Source organism: Mauremys mutica, chromosome 7 (genome assembly GCF_020497125.1).
Source record: "Mauremys mutica isolate MM-2020 ecotype Southern chromosome 7, ASM2049712v1, whole genome shotgun sequence".
In the NCBI taxonomy this organism is placed as follows: Eukaryota; Metazoa; Chordata; order Testudines; family Geoemydidae; genus Mauremys; species Mauremys mutica.
This window is the reverse complement of record NC_059078.1, coordinates 54938269-54955443: the sequence shown is the minus strand read 5'-3', so window position 1 is coordinate 54955443 and position 17175 is coordinate 54938269. Positions and strand designations below refer to the sequence as shown.

The window sequence follows — 17175 nt, the reverse complement described above, 5'->3', positions numbered from 1 at the left end:
CAGGGCCATTTAAAATTTTAAAAAAATATCCTTGTGTTCTTAAGAACTTCTTTAGTCTTACTGCCTGATTCTTATATCACTTATTGCTGTTTTTCCACTAATGCAATTGCTTTGACTTCAGTGAAGTTATTCCTGATACTCTCTGCTATCACTGAGAGCAGAATCCAAGCCCACAGCTCCTCCCTACTGTACAAGTTTCAGTAACTCAAATCTCGTAAGCCTCTTCCTGCAATTACAATTTATGGGCTCAGTCCTGTGCTCCTCATGCAGCCCCTTAACTTGGTTACAAGATCAGGGCAGAGACATGTTTCATTGAACATATCATAGGAGGAGTGTGCTTTTGGGTCTTGAGCAGAACTCTTGGGATCTTGCCCCTACCTCTATGTCCTTGGGCAAGTCACTCTCTGCCTATCCAATAATACTCACCTACTCTGCTAGGATCCAAGTGAGATCTGAGAAATGTTTATAAAGCATTTTAAGACCATTGCATAGATAATGCTGAGGAAGTGCAGCACGTAGTTCTAAGTTAGTACAGTAACTTCATATCCCATTATACTCTGCTGCACCAGAACAAGGGACATTTTATACTTATCTAGCACAGTGCACATTGCACTTCTCCCAAGCCAGAACCATTGCAGCTCACTCCCTTATGCCTTGCTCTTTATGGTGGAATTTTCCAAAGTGCTCAACGTTGGCCTATCTGTGCTCCCATTGACGTCACTGGTAGAACAACCATTGCCTTCAGTGGGAGCAGAGGTAGAGTAATGCTGAGCACTTTGGAAAATCCCATCCTATGCCTGTATTGCAGTGTGTACATATAGTAAAACAAACACACCCACCCACTGTGTATTTGTCTAAGGCACAATTCTGCCCTGACCCATTCCCCCACTGCTCTCATTGGCTTCAACGGTGAATTGCACACGATCATCTGAAGACATGAATATATTTTAGCTTTAGACTTGTTGCCATTATGATTTAAAGAAGGCACCAGTCATTGTAGTGAAGCCTTCAGGACACACGTCCTTGCTTTCCACAAGGCTGTGAGGAGCCTGTCTCTACCTACAGATGTTGGTAGCAGACCCTTGGCTATGCAAACAATAGAGCAGGGGTGGGGAACCTTTTTTCTATCAGGTGCCATTCACTCACAGAAAAAATCAGTCATGGGCCACACACAGCCCCACTGGGGTGGGGACAGAGGCTCGGGGCTTCCCTTTGCAGAAGGGTGAGCTAGCACTCGTGGCTCCAAGGTTCAGGGCTTCCCCTAGGCTCCGGGGTGGGGCCAGAAATGAGGGGGTTAGGGTGCGGGAGGGGGCTCCAGGCTGGGGCATGGGGTTGGGGTGCGGGAGGAGGTTCAGGGTGCAGGCTCTGGGAGGATGTTAGGGTGCAGGAGGGGGTTCCAACCTGGGGCAGGGGGTTCACAGTGCAGGCTCCGGACGGGCGGCGCTTACCTCAGGCAACTCACGCTCGCTGGTGCACTGAGGCTAAAGCAGACTCCCTTCCTGCCCTGGCTCTGCGCTGCTCCAGGATGTGGATGGCATGTCCAGCCCTTAGGCAGAGGGGCCAGGGAACTGCACGGTGCACCCTGCCTGTGCCCACAGGTGCTGCCCCCACAGCTCCCACCGGCCAATGGGAGCTGCAGAGCCAGCACTGGGGTCAGGGGCAGCACGCGGAGCTCCTAGGGGCTGCAGGGATATGCCGGTCGCTTCTGGGAGCTGCACAGAGCTGATCGGACTTTTAACAGCTTGCCATCCCTAGCTTCCCCCCGGAGCAGTGGAGAGGGGATGCCAAGGCTCTGGGCTTCCAGCCCGTGACATGGACGCTTACTGCAGACCAGATGAAATGAAGCAGTCAGCCGGATCTGGCCCACCCCTCTCTGGCTCCCCACCCCTGCTTTAGGGTGTACTGCCTCTCTTCAATCACATTCCTTAAAATTGGCTTAAATCAATGCTTAACATCTAAAAGAAAACAGTGATCTTAGACCTTGCTCAAAGCAGCAGAAATGGGAGGGGATGTTTCTCCAACATTCGTATTTGTGTCCTTAGTCATGCAGCCATGTCCTCTCCACCTGCTCAGCCTCCAAGAGGGGATTCCCAGACTAGAATTGTGTTCCAAGCACAAACATATGTTCTTCGAGTGCTTGTTCAAGTCCATTCCATGTCATGTCATGTCAGTACGTGGTATCCATAGGACCGGCCCTATTGCCCCCTCGAGGCCCTTGCTCATATGCCGGTATAAGGGGTGCCGCGGGCCCCTCGCCTTCTCGGTTCCTTCTTACCGCCCGTGATGGTTGCTGGACCAGTGTTCTCTTCCTTTGGCAAGCCTTCTCCAGTGATTTACTGAACTCTTCTTTGTAAATAGTTAGTAGGTTTTAGTTCTTGTTAGTTTGTTAGTCCCCTTAAGAAACGTTGTTCCCAGAACAGGGTATGCTGTAGTCCCCAGGCTTCAAACAATGTGCCGCCTGTGCTAAGCCCATGCTGGAGAGCTATCCCCACTCCAGCTGCCTAAAGTGCCTGGGAGAGGCTCACATCAGAGATAAGTGCAGCATCTGCTGGGGCTTCAGGCTGCACACTCAGGACAGGGACATCAGGTTGAAAGCCCTGCTGATGGAAGCCGTGCTTAGACTGGCCTCCGAGCTGAGTTGGTTGGACTCAGCAGCGAGCACGGTTGCCTCAGTGCATAGTGCTCCTCTGGCATGGTGTGCCCCTCGACATTGTTCAACATCCCCAGTGCAGAGGAAGCGGCACAAGGAATGCACAGAGAGAGGGTACTCTCTGGTGTCCAAGGGGGACCAGAGAGACTTGAGGAGTGAGGTGCGACCTGCACTGAGCCACTTGCCATCCCGGCAGAGGTGCACAACAACCTGTGACCCACCTCAAACGCCCTTATATGGGATGAACTATCATGGAATCATAGAAGATTAAGGTTGGAAGAGACCTCAGGAGGTCATCTAGTGCAACCCCCTGCTCAAAGCAGGACCAACACCAACTAAATCATCCCAGCCAGGGCTTTGTCAAGCCGGGCCTTAAAAACCTCTAAGGATGGAGATTCCACCACCTCCCAAGGTAACCCATTCCAGTGCTTCACCATCCTCCTAGCGAAATAGTTTTTCCTAATATCCAACCTAGACCTCTCACACTGCAACTTGAGACCATTGCTCCTTGTTCTGTCACCTGCCACCACTGAGAACAGCCGAGCTCCATCCTCTTTGGAAACCCCCCTTCAGGTAGATGAAGACTGCTATCAAATCCCCCTCACTCTTCTCTTCTGCAGACTAAATAAACCAAGTTCCCTCAGCCTTTCCTCATAATTCATGTGCCCCAGCCCCCTGATCATTTTCATTGCCCTCTGCTGGACTCTCTGCAATTTGACCACATCCTTTCTGTAGTGGGGAGGCCCAAAACTGGATGCAGTACTCCAGCTGTGGCCTCACCAGTGCCAAATAGAGGGGAATAATCACTTCCCTTGATCTGCAGGCAATGCTCTTACTAATATCCTTACATATAAAGTGTTCCTTCTACAGCTCTCAGGCAAAAGTATGAAAGTACTGACAGACAATACAGTGTCAGTGTTTTATGTCAAAAAACAGAGGGGCCCACTCCAAGATCTCCTGCCAGGAAGCCCTCGGTCTATGGGATTTCTGCATGAAGCATTCCACTCACCTAGAGGTGTTGCCCCTCCCTGAGGAGCGGAATGTGCCGGCGGATTGCCTCAGCAGGTCCTTTTCCTCTCACCACGAGTGGTCTCTCCAGTCAGAGGTCGCCAGTGTCATCTTTCCGAGGTGGGGAATGCTTTTGCTCAAGGTTTGGTCAAGGCAAAGGTTCTCTCTCAGATGCCTTCCTATGATCATGGTTGGACAGCCTGCTGTACTCGTTCCCTCTGATTCCCTTAGTTTGCAAGGCTCTACTAAAGATCAACAGAGACAAGGCAAAGGTCATCCTGGTCAACCCAGCATAGCCTTGGTTGGGCATACTCCTAGATCTCACAGTCACATCTCCATGGCTCCTCCCTCTCAGGCCAGACATGATATCACAGGAGGCTCCTCCATCCAAACCTCATAGGCCTACACTTGACAGCATAGCTGCTGCCTGGCTAATTCCGGAGGAGAGGGCATGCTCAGAGCAGATCCATCAGGTTTTACTAGGTAGCAGAATGCCTTCTACCAGGGCCACCTATCTGGCCAAGTGGAAATGCTTCACTTGCTGGATGGCCAAGTGGAGCCTTTGCCCAGCACAGGCCTCATAGGATAGAATATCAGAGTTGGAAGGGACCTCAAGGAGTCATCTAGTCCAACCTCCTGCTCAAAGCAGGACCAATCCCCAGACAGATTTTTGCCCCAGATCCCTAAATGGCCTCTTCAAGGATTGAACTCAGAACCCTAAATTTAGTATACCAATGCTCAAACCACTGAGCTATCCCTCCTTGCAGTTCATCTTAGAGTATCTCTAAGGTCTTTCATTGTCATCAATCAAGGTTCATTAGGCAGTCATCTCAGCATTCCCACCCCCAATCCAAGACAGATTGGTCTTCACCCAAGAGATGATGAGTAGGTTCATTAAGAAGTTGGAGAGGTGCTACCCACAGGTTTGTGACCCAGTTCCACCTTGGGACTTAAACCTGATTTTGTCTAGGCCCTTGGCGTCCTGCTCCTTGCTGTTTCTCTCATGGAAGGCTGCTTTCCTGGTAGCAATCACTTCAGCCAGGAGAGTTTCTGAGTTGACCTTGGAGCCTCCCTATACTGTTTTCTTCAGAGATAAGGTCCAATAGTGTCCCCACCCAGACTTTCTACCCAAGGTGGTGTCGCAGTTTCATGTCAACCAAGACATTTTCCTGCCTATCTTCTTCCCGAAACTGCCCAAGACAGAAGAGGAGCGACGCTTGCACTCCCTGGACGTTAGAAGGGCACTAGCCTTTTATATTGACAGGACAAGTCCCTTCCACAAATCTACGCAGTTTTTTGTTGCTATCACAGATAGAATAAAGGGTCTCCTGGAGTCATCCCAGAGAATCTCATCCTGGATCACAGCCTGTATCCAGGCCTTCTATGAACAAGCAAAGGTCCTGCCTCCAGCTATCATGAAGGCCCATTCTATGAGAGCGCAAGGGTCTTCAGGAGCTTTCGTGGCACACATTCTGATCCAGGACAGCTGCAGGGCTGTGACATGGTCATCGGTCCACATGTTTGCGTCCCACTATGCCATCACCCAACAGGTCAGAGATTATGCCAATTTTGGAAGAGCTGTGTTACAGTCGGCATGCCCATGAATTCCTAGCCCATCTCCGAGGACACTGCTTGTGAGTAACCTGACATGGAATGGACAGGAGCAAGCACGCGATAAAGAAAAAACGGTTACTAACCTTCTATAACTGTTGTTCTTCAAAATGTGTTGCTCATGTCCATTCCATGACCTTCCCTTCTACCCCACCGTTGGAGTTGACGGCAAGAAGGAACTGAGAGGGCGAGGGGCTGGTGGCACCCTTATAGCGACACAAGTGCAGGCCTTCAGGGGCAATAGAGCCGACCCTAAGGATACCATTGTGGGAAAACTCTCCGGGGGGGAGAGATAGCTCAGTGGTTTGAGCATTGGCCTGGTAAACCCAAGGTTGTGAACTCAATCCTCAAGGGGGGCATTTGAGGCAAAAATCTGTCTGGGGATTGGTCCTACTTTGAGCAAGGGGTTGGACTAGATGACCTCCTGAGGTCCCTTCCAACCCTGATATTCTATGACTAGCACATGCACACCTGATATGACATGGAATGGACATGAGCAACACATCTCAAAGAACAACCATTATGAAAGGTTGGTAACTGTTTTTTGCAACCACTTGGGTAGATAGCATTGAGAAGTTCCCCCTGCATTAATGAACCTGCGAGGGGTCTAAGTAGAAAAATGAAGATAAGAAGGAGCAAGGCCCACCAATGCCTTCCAGCTCCTGCTGCAGTCCCACCAATGGCCTTCTTTCTACAGTCCTGCCAGACTTCCATCCATCCCTCCCACGAGTGCCTCCCCTCTCTCCTGCATTCAGAAGAAATTAAGTTAATCCCAAAGGATCCTGGTGGAGGAATCCTTTCCATCATCTTAACCTTATGCATGTGAATGAGAATCACTGCAGTTAAACATTTGACCCTAGGTACACAGTGATAGTTTTGTTAGCACATTCTGTCTTGTGTTCTGGGGCTTCTAGGTGTCCCCTGTAGCTGTAGCTGCTCCCTCATATTTCTGTCTTGAAAATTTCTGATGCCCTCCTGCAGCAGCTCCTGGTAGTGCGATAGCTGTGCAGCCACTTGGCTGATGGAACTGCCCTGTGAGTCCACGCGCATGATCTATGCACCGTACTGCAGCGTTACATCAATCTCATTGATGCAGTGTGTGATCTTTTAGTCTGTGAGTAATCTGCCCCTGACTGGAAACTGTGGCAAGTTGAACAACACTTCACTGAAGTTCAGCTCTGTAAACTGAGCTCTGCTGCTCGCTTGGTCTGAAAAAACAGCTGACAGCTTTCAGCAATAGTACTCCTCCAGGCTGCTAGAAGGCCTGGTCATCAAATGTTACTGGTAAATCACGTTTAATCAGAGGTCCCCTGTTAACATGACTTTTAACTGAGCAAGTCTCTGCAGTCGTCCTGGGATGGATGAAGTGAGGCTCAGGATTCCCAATCCATTCCTAGCCAGTCCCGTGGGAACGTGCAGGCAATGCTCCAGTTTGAATGGGATTCGATGTTCAGTGCCCATAGAGCTTAGGACACTTTGGCAGCATGGACTCTTTTTGGATATATCACTGAGACTCTTCCACCCCACATACTTATTCCCTAATTCTGATTTTCCACAGGACCTGTCCTCAGAATATAACATTCAGTCAATAATTCCATCGGCTTGTCAAACACACACCAGCACCTTCACCCAGGGACTTGTAGGGCAGTTTCAGTTTGGCTCTTTGCTCCAATACTCAGAAGTGGGGCTTGGGGAAAGGGAGACCCGCACTGACTTTGCAAGGCTGTCTTCTGTAGCCCTAAACACTGATGACTGTCAACAACAGACCTCTTGGGATTCGTAATAGCCATTTATAGTGTCTGCAGCCCAAAAGGTGGCAGTAAAAAGTAGAAATATGCCCAGTCCAGAGACCCAGGCAATCACAGAACTTTGGAGAAATTCAGATCAGGAGCCGAACTTCAGAGCAAGATTGCTGCTCAGTTCCCCCTCCAGTAAAACTGACGCTGGTGCTCTCTCTAGTCTCTCTCAATGACTCTCAGGTGCTCAGATACCACAGCCGTGTGAACAGTGTAAACACCTAGGACTGTGCTCTGTTTGTAAAACAAGAAGCCATTTTTTTTCTGTTTGGTAATGTGATCAGCAAGTTTATTCTGGATTCACTGAGAGAGAATAGACAGTCTTTGCAGCTGCTTCACCCATGGGAGCTGTGCTGTTGAGAAGAAGTGTGTGTATGGCATTATCCAATTAGCAAGGGAAATCATGACAAAAGGATTTCATTCCGAACAGGCCTCTGCAACACTAGTGATCCCACCATAGGTAAAAACAAACAAACAAAACCCCCAAAGCCATAAAATGTAGGTTGAATTTTCTTTTGCAAAGTTCATTACCCCCCATCCTCCCAAAAAGGTGAAATGAAAAATAACACCTGTGCATTCTCGTTGCTCTATAATGCCAACACTGGAATTCAGCCATTTATTAACATGGTATGTATTTACAGTTGGGAGTAGGGATGGAAGAGGAAAATATATCTCCTTTTTATTTATGAAAGGCCCTTGTTCTACCCCTTCCTTTTGAAAAGAAGAATGAGCAAGCAAACACTTTTTTCTTATTGTGATTTCTTTTTTGTTGTTGTTGCTGTTGTTTTGTTGGGTTTTTTTGGGTGTTTTTTGTTTAGAATGCTTTACAGCTGCCTGGGCCTTCCCTCTGGGTGGTGCAAAATCCATGAAAACATCTTATAAAAATAAAAAATGGCTTCAGACAGTATTTAAAACACCTCTCCTTAAATTGTGCATGTGCCCTTGGCCTTCCATAATCTTTTGGCATTTGTGCTACAGCAGATTGCCCTTTTTTCTCTCTCTTTTTTTAAATTTTATTTTCAATGTTGATGCAAATCCCTAATGTGATCCCTCTGTGTTCTAATCCAGTTTCCATATTCTCTGTGATGTCTTTCCTTATCTTCATTTCCTCATTTCCTCCTCTGCTTTCCATCAGCCTCCAAAAAAGATTTGGGATTATACTCCTGGAGATTGCTCTATACTTACTAGGGAGGATAGAAAGGTAATTCTGTCTCACATATGTTGTACCACAGTATGCTGTCTGTGTGTGGGTGGGGGGTGAGTGTGGGTGTGTGGTTTTTTTATCTGGCATTGTTCGGGTTTTGTGAGTGTGTGGGTGGTGACTCTATTTTTTTTATTTTGGCATGAACTCATTATCCTAACAATTAAGTTGGCCAGTAAATCGTTTCAATAAGCGGTCTTTAAAACATAGTCTACCATAAAGCTGAGTGGTTGTTTTGTGTTCTTGACCTGCAATGATAATTGTACTAACAGTATATTGCATCGATGTTAAAGTATCATCTGTTATTTGGTTTTTTTACAGGTGGGTTTTATGATACTTATGGTTTTTACAGTTAGATTCCAGCAGGTCTGGTGCATCTCTGAATGTAAATATTAAATGCCTAAAACCATTGCATCTGTGATTATTGAAAAGTGATTAATTGCTGGTGAATTTCTGTGTCTTATCTGTACCATCTTTGTCTTTTTTTTTTCAGTAAAAAGACTCTTTTATTTCAAAATTAACATTTCTTTGTTTTCCCCTAACCCTAAGCATTATTTTTCCCATTCTTCTTCTCCTTCTTTAACCAGACTGATCTAGAAAAAGACATTTACCTCTACCAGACTGAGTTAGAGGCAGATTTAGAACAAATGGAGAAGCTTTATAAAGCGCCAGATAAAAAGCCACCGAAGGTATTTCCTCTTCTTTTCATGCTGCCAATCCGTGTTTCCCAACTCTCTGCTCTCTCTATTCACTGCTGGATGGTTATTAAATGAGGCTGGGGTCCATAATGCCCCAGCCATTCTGATTGCATGGCTTGCTGTGTAGCTGTCAGAAATGATAAAACATGACGCTGAGAATCTGGCTCGAAATCCATTTCAGCTACAGTGTTTCCCCCTCCCCCTCTTCTAGGGTTTGTTTGGAGTTTGGTGTCTCTACAAAACCCCCTCACTATTTTTCACATGAATAGGCAGCGGCAATCGGCTTTAAATTCTTGGTTGACGTCACGTCACCATCTTGTGCCTTTCAAGCGATCCGCCTTCCCACATTTTTTCACACATACCCCACTCCTATGTCAGGATGCTGTGCCTACCCCAAGATCTGGATTTATCGCAAGAGATTTTATGCAACTGCCCTTAAGCTGCAATCAATGCGGCCTTCTTGAGCAAGGTAGCCATCGCCACTGTCCTGATGAGAACTAATCCTAGACTAGAAAGATTAATTCGGTAATGCTCCAATTATTATTATTTTAAAGCGACAATAATTTTGATTGGGACTTGGAAGCTGCTCTTTCAAAGGCCTCATTAGCTTTTGTATATCATCTGCATTTCTTCCAGTTTATGAATCTATATATGGGAACAGGGGGAGAGACAGACTAAAAGGTAAACATAGAATTTCTTCCAAAATTGCCTCAAATTATTAAACAATGTGCCTAGGAAGCGTTAGCTGGATTAAAAGTGAGCTGATGGGAGCTGGCTTTTGCTACTGAAGCTGTGCAGCTGGCATTGCACCTTAAGGCATTGCACCCAGGCTTAGCCATTTCTTTTCTTGTTAGCAGGATGATATTGATATGAACGCTGAGGAATGTATTATGCTGCAGAAATGTGATGTACCTTTAAAGAAAACAGGGGCGGAGGGTGTAGGGGGAAAGCCTGGGGAAATAATTATAAGCATGTGTCTCCTGGTCCTGGCCCGGCTGGTTCTCTCTTCTAGCTTTTGGCTTTATTCACAATGACTCATTTGCAGACAATAGAGTAGGCACAGTGAAAAGGCATCGGCTATGCTTAAAACCTGTTGCTGCCCCGAAGGACCCCAAGAAAATTGTTGGTCTGCAGAGACATTGATGTATTAGACTGCATTTAAACTGAAATCTCAATGTCTTGTGAAGGCCAGTATAGCTGAAAAATGACTTAAGCAAGCCTTTTTCTTTCTCTTTGCATCTCTTTGTGTATCAATGACTTCTTTGTTTGGACTTTTGCAGAGTACAGCAAGCAGCACTCCTCTGGAAACGTCTTCAGACCACTCATCCTAGTAAGTTTTAGAACCACTTGTTTGTTTTGTTTCACAGTTATGGGACTTGTTGGAAATAGTTCTTTCTGGTGACACATGCAGATAATATTAGCATGATAATTTGTGGATTAGTTGAGGGTAGAAGGTCAGCTATATAATTTTGAATTAAGTTGGAAGTTATTGTATAATTATTGTTTAGTAGTACTCAAACAAGGAACGATCATTGTTCTGCATGCCTTCTATTTAAAAAGCAAACAAAACTGTAACTTTCTCTTACATTAAATTTACAAATAATTGATCATGCTATATGAGACATAAAATGTCTTGTCATCTTGATTGCAAATGGCCAATGAGTGGTCCCACCTCCAACTTTCTAGGCAAAGAAAGCAATTAAATAATTCTCAGACTACAATTTTATGCTGCTATTTTAGAGGAAGATTCAATAGGAGATGTGCTGTGTCCAGATGCATTGTAGATGGAGCCAGTTTACTGTAAAAGATGGAGGGAAATTCCAGAGCCAGATGTGCCAATTTACCACTGCTGGGGATCCAGCACCTCCCTGCTAACCTGTTATTCTCTTTAACTGAAACAAATGTGTAGTATTCCATCTAGGCACACTTATACAATCCAGATGGATGGGGAGTAGGGAAGAGCATGTTTTCCCCTCTGATATCTGCAAATTTCATGCATATTCACCTTCCTTGACCTTTTATAATATGTGGTTTTGGAATTCTATACAGTTAGTTTTGCACTGTTCGCTTTTGCCTGGGTTCACTTTGCAAAGGAATTTCCTTCCATTATCGTAATTTGGAAGGTGTTCTGGCCTTATCAAGTCCATTATTTCGTGATTTTTTTTTATTTTTATTTTCACAAAGAAAGGCTAATAACACTAAACAACATCAGAGTGTGTTGCAAAATATATAAGTGTTGCTTATGTTTGCCAATGGCTGGTAAGGATTCTGAATTTCTGACTGCACTCAAAGAGTTCCAAGTCTTGTAAGTCTTTCCTTTACATCAGATAACCTTGACTGCTACTTTCCTGGATCACTTTCATCAGCTGAAATCAGTATGCTTCATTCTTCCATCAGGGCCCTACCCAATTCTCACCAAAGTCCAAGGAAACTCAACCATTGACTGCTGTAGGAGTTCAGTTGGGCTCTCCATAAATAAATGATATGCTCATTATTGGCGAGGGCGGTGAACCAAAATTCCTGAATTTGGCCTCCCTCGAACTCTGTGGAGTGGTTATAATCTCATAATTACCAGTTATATAGATTAAGTGTTTGTTTCATTCTAATTTTTTTTAATTAATTCTATTTAATCAGTTTCCCATATGTATCTATTCTCACAATATTTACTGTTGGTACAATGGTCAAAAGTCTGTATACACGTTAATATGTGAAGTTATGTAGATGTACATATAATTACATTGTATTAGGTAGCACCAAGGCTAGATTTTCAAATGCTAGCACTTCGACTTACTCCCACCACATCTGTGCCTGTTTAGATGACTACCTCCAAACACTGCACCCACAGTAAATGTTTTAAGGAAATGAAGAGCTGCCTGATCTTTTGTTTCTCAGCTCATGGAGTGGGATCATTCTCTCTAGATTTGCATGCAGGGGGGAAGGTATTCTCTGCACATGGATCTGCCCCTGTGGAAGAGCATGGGGTGCTACCTCTAGCAGCACAGGCTCCCCTCTCTTCCTGCCCCCATTGAAGCACTTGGGGATCTGTGCTGGGGGAGGGGAAGGTGGAGGATGGGATGGGTAGCCTGGGAGGAGTCCCACGTTGTTCCCCTTCCAGCCCTGTGGAGCTTAGGTGGAAAAGGTAATGCCGGCTGGGGCTTTACTGTCTTTTCTGCAGAGCCACCCCTCTCCCCTGGATGACCATGGGTCAGAGAATCCTTTGTAGTGTGGCTGTAGTGGAGCCGAGCTGTCATGGCACAGGGATGCTGCTGGCTGCCAAAGCCAGAGTCATAGTGCCTCCATGCAGATGGCTGTGGCCTCCCATGGATAGTGGATGCAGGCCCTGCAGCCTGTTTCACAGGGTGGGCAATGAGGGGGGAGAAGTCAACAGTGGGCCAATGGGAGTCTCCCAGACACTTCCTCTCCCACAGGTGTTTCCCCAAGAGAGGATCGTCTGGGTCATTGGTCTTTAATTACTGAGCTAAAATATTTCCCGCTCCCAGGTGGCGAACCTCAGGGGAGTAAATAGCCTGTAATCACTGGGGCTGCCCATTTGGGCTCCTCAGGAACCTGACAACCAGACGTTGGGGTAAACCTGACTTAGGCTGCATAGTGCTGTGTTTGTGGTACCCATTCTGTGGTTCTGGCTGTGGGTCCCATTGAAGCCAATAGGAGTTTTGCCTGGGAGCCACAGAATTCCCTTCTTTCTTTGTATTTTGTTTTTCACTAGCTCTGTTATATTACCCCTAACTAATGGGAGATCTGGTTGTTGACAGAACAAGGAGTAATGGTCTCAAGTTGCAGAGGGGGAGGTTTAGGTTGGATATTAGGAAAAACTTTTTCACTAGTAGGGTGGTGAAGAACTGGAATGGGTTACCTAGGGAGGTGGTGGAATCTCCTTCCTTAGAGGTTTTTAAGGTCAGGCTTGACAAAGCCCTGGCTGGGATGATTTAGTTGGGTTTGGTCCTGCTTTGAGCAGGGGGTTGGACTAGATGACCTCCTGAGGTCCCTTCCAACCCTGAGATTCTATGATTCTATGATCTCCTCCCCCATCCAGGAACTGAAATCTTTTGAAAGGACCAAATGTCTTGTAATTCCAACTCCATTAATGGCTTTCTGAGGCATTGAAAGAAGCTGTACCCATCAGGCATCATGTCCCTCCCAAGTAACCAAGCACACACATACATCTGTTAGTATGTTATTGCTGCTAACACAAATCAGGTATACATCTGGGAATTGTGGGATCTTAGCCTACTTTCAAATGGTTTCCTCAAATCAGTAAATGATTTGATATTTTTTTAACTTACCAGGAGTCATACTTTGTCCCCAGTATAGCTTTGTTATAATAAGATTTCATCTTATTATTATTTTCATTGTGGAGTGTCTAGCTGAAGATGCTCAAGCACTAGGGTTGCCAACTTTCTAATTGCACAAAACCGAACAGTCTTGCCCCATCCCCTTTCCCATCCCTTCCCTGAGGCCCTGCCCCCACCCCGCCCCTTCTCCGAAGCTCTGCCCCCGCTCACGCCATCCCCCCTCCCTTTGTCGCTCACTCTCCCACACCCTCACTCACTCGCTCATTTTTACCAGGCTGAAACGGGGTTGGGGTGCGGGCTCCAGCTGGGGATGCAGGCTCTGGGGTGGGACTGGGGAGGAGGGGTTTAGGGTGCAGGAGGGGGCTTCAGGCTGGGGGGTGGGGCAGAGGGGTTCAGAGTGTGGGAGAGGGCTCCAGGCTGAGGCAGGGGGTTGGGTTGTGGGAGGGGGTATGGGCTCTGGGATGGGGCCAAAAATGAGGGGTTCAGGGTGTGGGAGGGGGCTCCAGGCTGAGGCCGAGGGGTTCGGCATGCGGGAGGGGGTTCGGAGCTGGGGCAGGTGGTTGGGGCAGAGGGGGGGGGGGTTCAGGGTCCAGGAGTTTGTGTGTGGGATGGTATGTGTGGGTTCAGGGTCCAGGAGTTTGTGTGTGGGCTGGGGGTGTGGGCTCTGGGATGGGGCCAGAAATGCCGGGTTCAGGGTATGGGACGGGAATCGGGGCAGGGGGTTGAGTGCAAGGGCGGGTGAGGGCTCCAGCTGGGGGTGGGAGCTCTGGGGTGGGGCTGGAGATGAGGGGTTTGGGGTGCAAGTGGGGGCTCCAGGCTGAGGCCAAGGGGTTTGGAATGTGGGAGGGGGTTCTGAGCTGGGGCAGGGGGTTGGGGCACAGGAGACTGCAGGAGGGATGCAGGCTGCAGGAGGGAGTTTGGGTGAGGGGCTGGGGCAGGGGGGTGGATTGCGGGGTGCGGGCTCTGGGAAAGAGTTTGGGTGTGGGAGGGGGCTCAGGGCTGGGGCAGGGAGCTGGAGAGCGGGAGGGGTTTGGGGGTACGGGCTCCAGGTGGTACACATGTCAGGTGGCTCCCCGCAAGTAGCAACATGTCCCTTGGCGCCTAGGCAGAGGTGCAGCTAGGCGGCTCTGTGCACTGCCTCCACCTTCAGGCACTGCCCCACAGCACCTGTTGGCTGCAGTTCCTGGCCAATGGGAACTGCAGAGCCAGCACTCTGGGTGGGGCGGGGCAGCACACGGAGCCCCCATTGCTGTCCTTCTGCCTAGGACCCAGAGGGAACTGTCGCCGCTTCCGGGGAGCTGCGCTGAGCCAGGTAGGGAGCCTGCCAGCCCTGCCAACAGGATTTTTAACAGCCCGGTCAGCCGTGCTGACAGGAGCCGCCAGGGTCTCTTTTCGACTGGCCGTTCCGGTCAAAAACCGGACACCTGGCAACCCTATCAAGCACTGGTATCAGATGAGATCTGCTCTTATGAAACACCCAACCTGCTTGACTGCTTAGCATGTCTTCTGCCTCTGGAAAAGTCATTTATACTGTGACAATGCTGAGCTTTTGTGTCTGGGAGAGAACAATGAGCTGTAGGAATAATACTATGTAGCAAACTGCTTCTCAGATTCATGCCTTTGGGGAGATTCCTTAACCTTGGCCTGCATGGAGTTGTAATCAATCACCTTAGTATCTATTGGCCCAAGCAAATGAAGTCATGTCTATTTTTAACATAAATCTCACAGTCTAATGCCAGGGACAGAATTCTGCTCTTGCATCTGCCTGGCAGATCTGGACTCCAATATTCTGCTCTTCCTACAGGTGCATGTGGGCAGAAAAGAATGTAAGAACTAAGATCTGCCATGCAGGTTGGGGCAGAATTTAACCCCACGAATAGACTGTTTCAAATTTGAAACAGTCTATTCTATTTGTGAATGGAAGGCAGCAAGGACTAGTAGTTAGAGCAGAAGCTTAGGTGCTGTGTTTTGTTCCCACTTTGGCCACTCAATTACTGAGTAGCCTTAGGCTATGTCTACACTAACACAGTAAATCGACCTATACAACACAACTCCAGTTACATGAATAATGTAGCTGGAGTCAATGTACCTTAGGTTGAGTTACAGCAGGGTCTACACCACAGAGGGTCTCCCGTCAACTTACCTTACTCTTCTTGTCGGGGGTATAGTACAGGGGTCGACTGGACAGCGATCTGCAGTTGATTCGGCGGGTCTTTACTTGACCTGCTAAATCGACCTCTGGTGGATCGATCTCAGATCGTCAATCCCGGCTGTAGTGGAGACCTGCCCTTAGACAAATCCTTACCCTCTCTGTATTTCCATTTCCCCATCTATAAAACACGGGGATAATACTTCCCTGTCTCTGAAGAGAGGTGTAGCTTGTACAGCTCCTTGAGACAGTGGAATGGAGGATGCTATAGCAATGCTAAGTATTTCAAGTGTGATTCCAATACGTTCATGGTCTTCAGCTAGAAATCTTACCTCAGCTGTATTGACATGCAGAGGTGTAAGAATCACAGGCACAGCTGAGCATGGGTTCACGAGTGATCTCCTCTGACCTGCTCATGATGTTCTCTAAGCACACAGGAAGAGAGAGAAATCAGTCTCTCTTTCTTTTCTTTTCTAACCCATTTTCTAGCTCAGCCTATTTACCCTGCTACCAGGCAGCAAGGAGAGAGCTGGAACCAGCACCAGCGGACCCTGCTGGCTTGGAGAATGAAAGGCAGATTTACAAAAGTGTGCTGGAAGGTGGTGATATCCCGCTGCAGGGGCTAAGTGGTCTCAAGCGTCCTTCTAGCTCTGCTTCCACTAAAGGTAGGTCAGCAGAGCACTGACCCCTTCCCTCCATTACACACTTGCTGAGGTGGGTGAACCGCCAAGGGTGGTTGGGTCCTTATCCAAACCTAGTGAGGTCTACCTGTCATTCCTCTCTACTTCTCTGCCTTTCATCCTCTTTTCTCTCCCCCCCCACCCCGAGCCTGGCCACGCTTTCCCTTAACCCGATCCCCAACCAACTCCAGCTTACCAACAGGGTCAGGACTCTTCCCTTTGCTTTCCCTTATTTCTGTCTCCCTCTTTCCAACTGCTAACAGTCGGCCAGCACCACTTTCCCCTTTTTCTTCCTCCCTGCAGCACCCCCATGTCCTCTTCCCGCCACCCTGCCGTTGCTGTTGTTCCTGGTGTGCAGTCTGATCAGGTCGAGCAGTGTCTGCTGGCCTGAGCATTATTTCAGTACCATGCACTCTGGGGCTCCCTGGCTCAACGAAGCATGGGATGCCTCTCAACCTGGCAATTGCCTTGGAGCCCATGAGATACAAAGAGAGCAGCCAGCCCAGCAGAGACTGGTGGCACTGTTGAGCCTCCACGTTGGAGTTTGCAGCATACTGGGACAGGCGAGAAGCCTGATGCATCTCTGAGCTGGTTGTAAGCTAAAAATGGCTGGGGGCAGAGGAGCCGGTTCTTTTGTTTTCCAAGCCAGTCCTCCTTCAAAATAGCATATCGCACCTGGGAGTTTCTGTCTTCATCTCCCACTCCCAGCTGCTTTCAGCAAACATAGCTGTGCAAACAGTGCAGAAAGCATGCTCAGCCAGTCCCCAGTGAGCACAACTGCCGAGGGCCAGCAGATTTGGTCCACTTGTTTTAATGCAGATGCTCCCTGACTTGCCTGACCCTGGCAGGAATAATTTACTTGGCAGCTGTTGCGTGGGCAGGACCATGGTTGGTCTGATCACTGGCTCACAGTGAGGCTGCTTTTGCAATATTAATCCCTCTGCATCTTTGCTAAGGCACACATTCTGCTAGATGATGAGTTGCCTCTTGCATGGTGTGGAGGATGCTCAACATTTGGCAGGATTGGGCCCTACAAGTGCTCCTGGCCTGAATCTAGACCTTCTTCTGA

The 17175-nt window shown here is 47.9% G+C and overlaps 1 protein-coding gene across 23 annotated transcripts in view; it reads left to right on the top strand.

Annotated features, from left to right (window-relative positions):
- The window catches only part of SORBS1 (sorbin and SH3 domain containing 1), a 313279-nt gene that overhangs the window by 242045 nt on the left and 54059 nt on the right, over nt 1–17175 (top strand). For 22 of the 23 annotated variants that reach the window (XM_045024362.1, XM_045024364.1, XM_045024363.1 and 19 more), the window contains 3 exons: nt 8854–8955; nt 10245–10294; nt 15916–16091. In XM_045024362.1, coding sequence (XP_044880297.1) covers nt 8854–8955; nt 10245–10294; nt 15916–16091 — 328 coding nt within the window. The remainder of the gene's footprint in view (nt 1–8853; nt 8956–10244; nt 10295–15915; nt 16092–17175) is intronic. The other variant, XM_045024371.1, reaches the window with a different exon arrangement.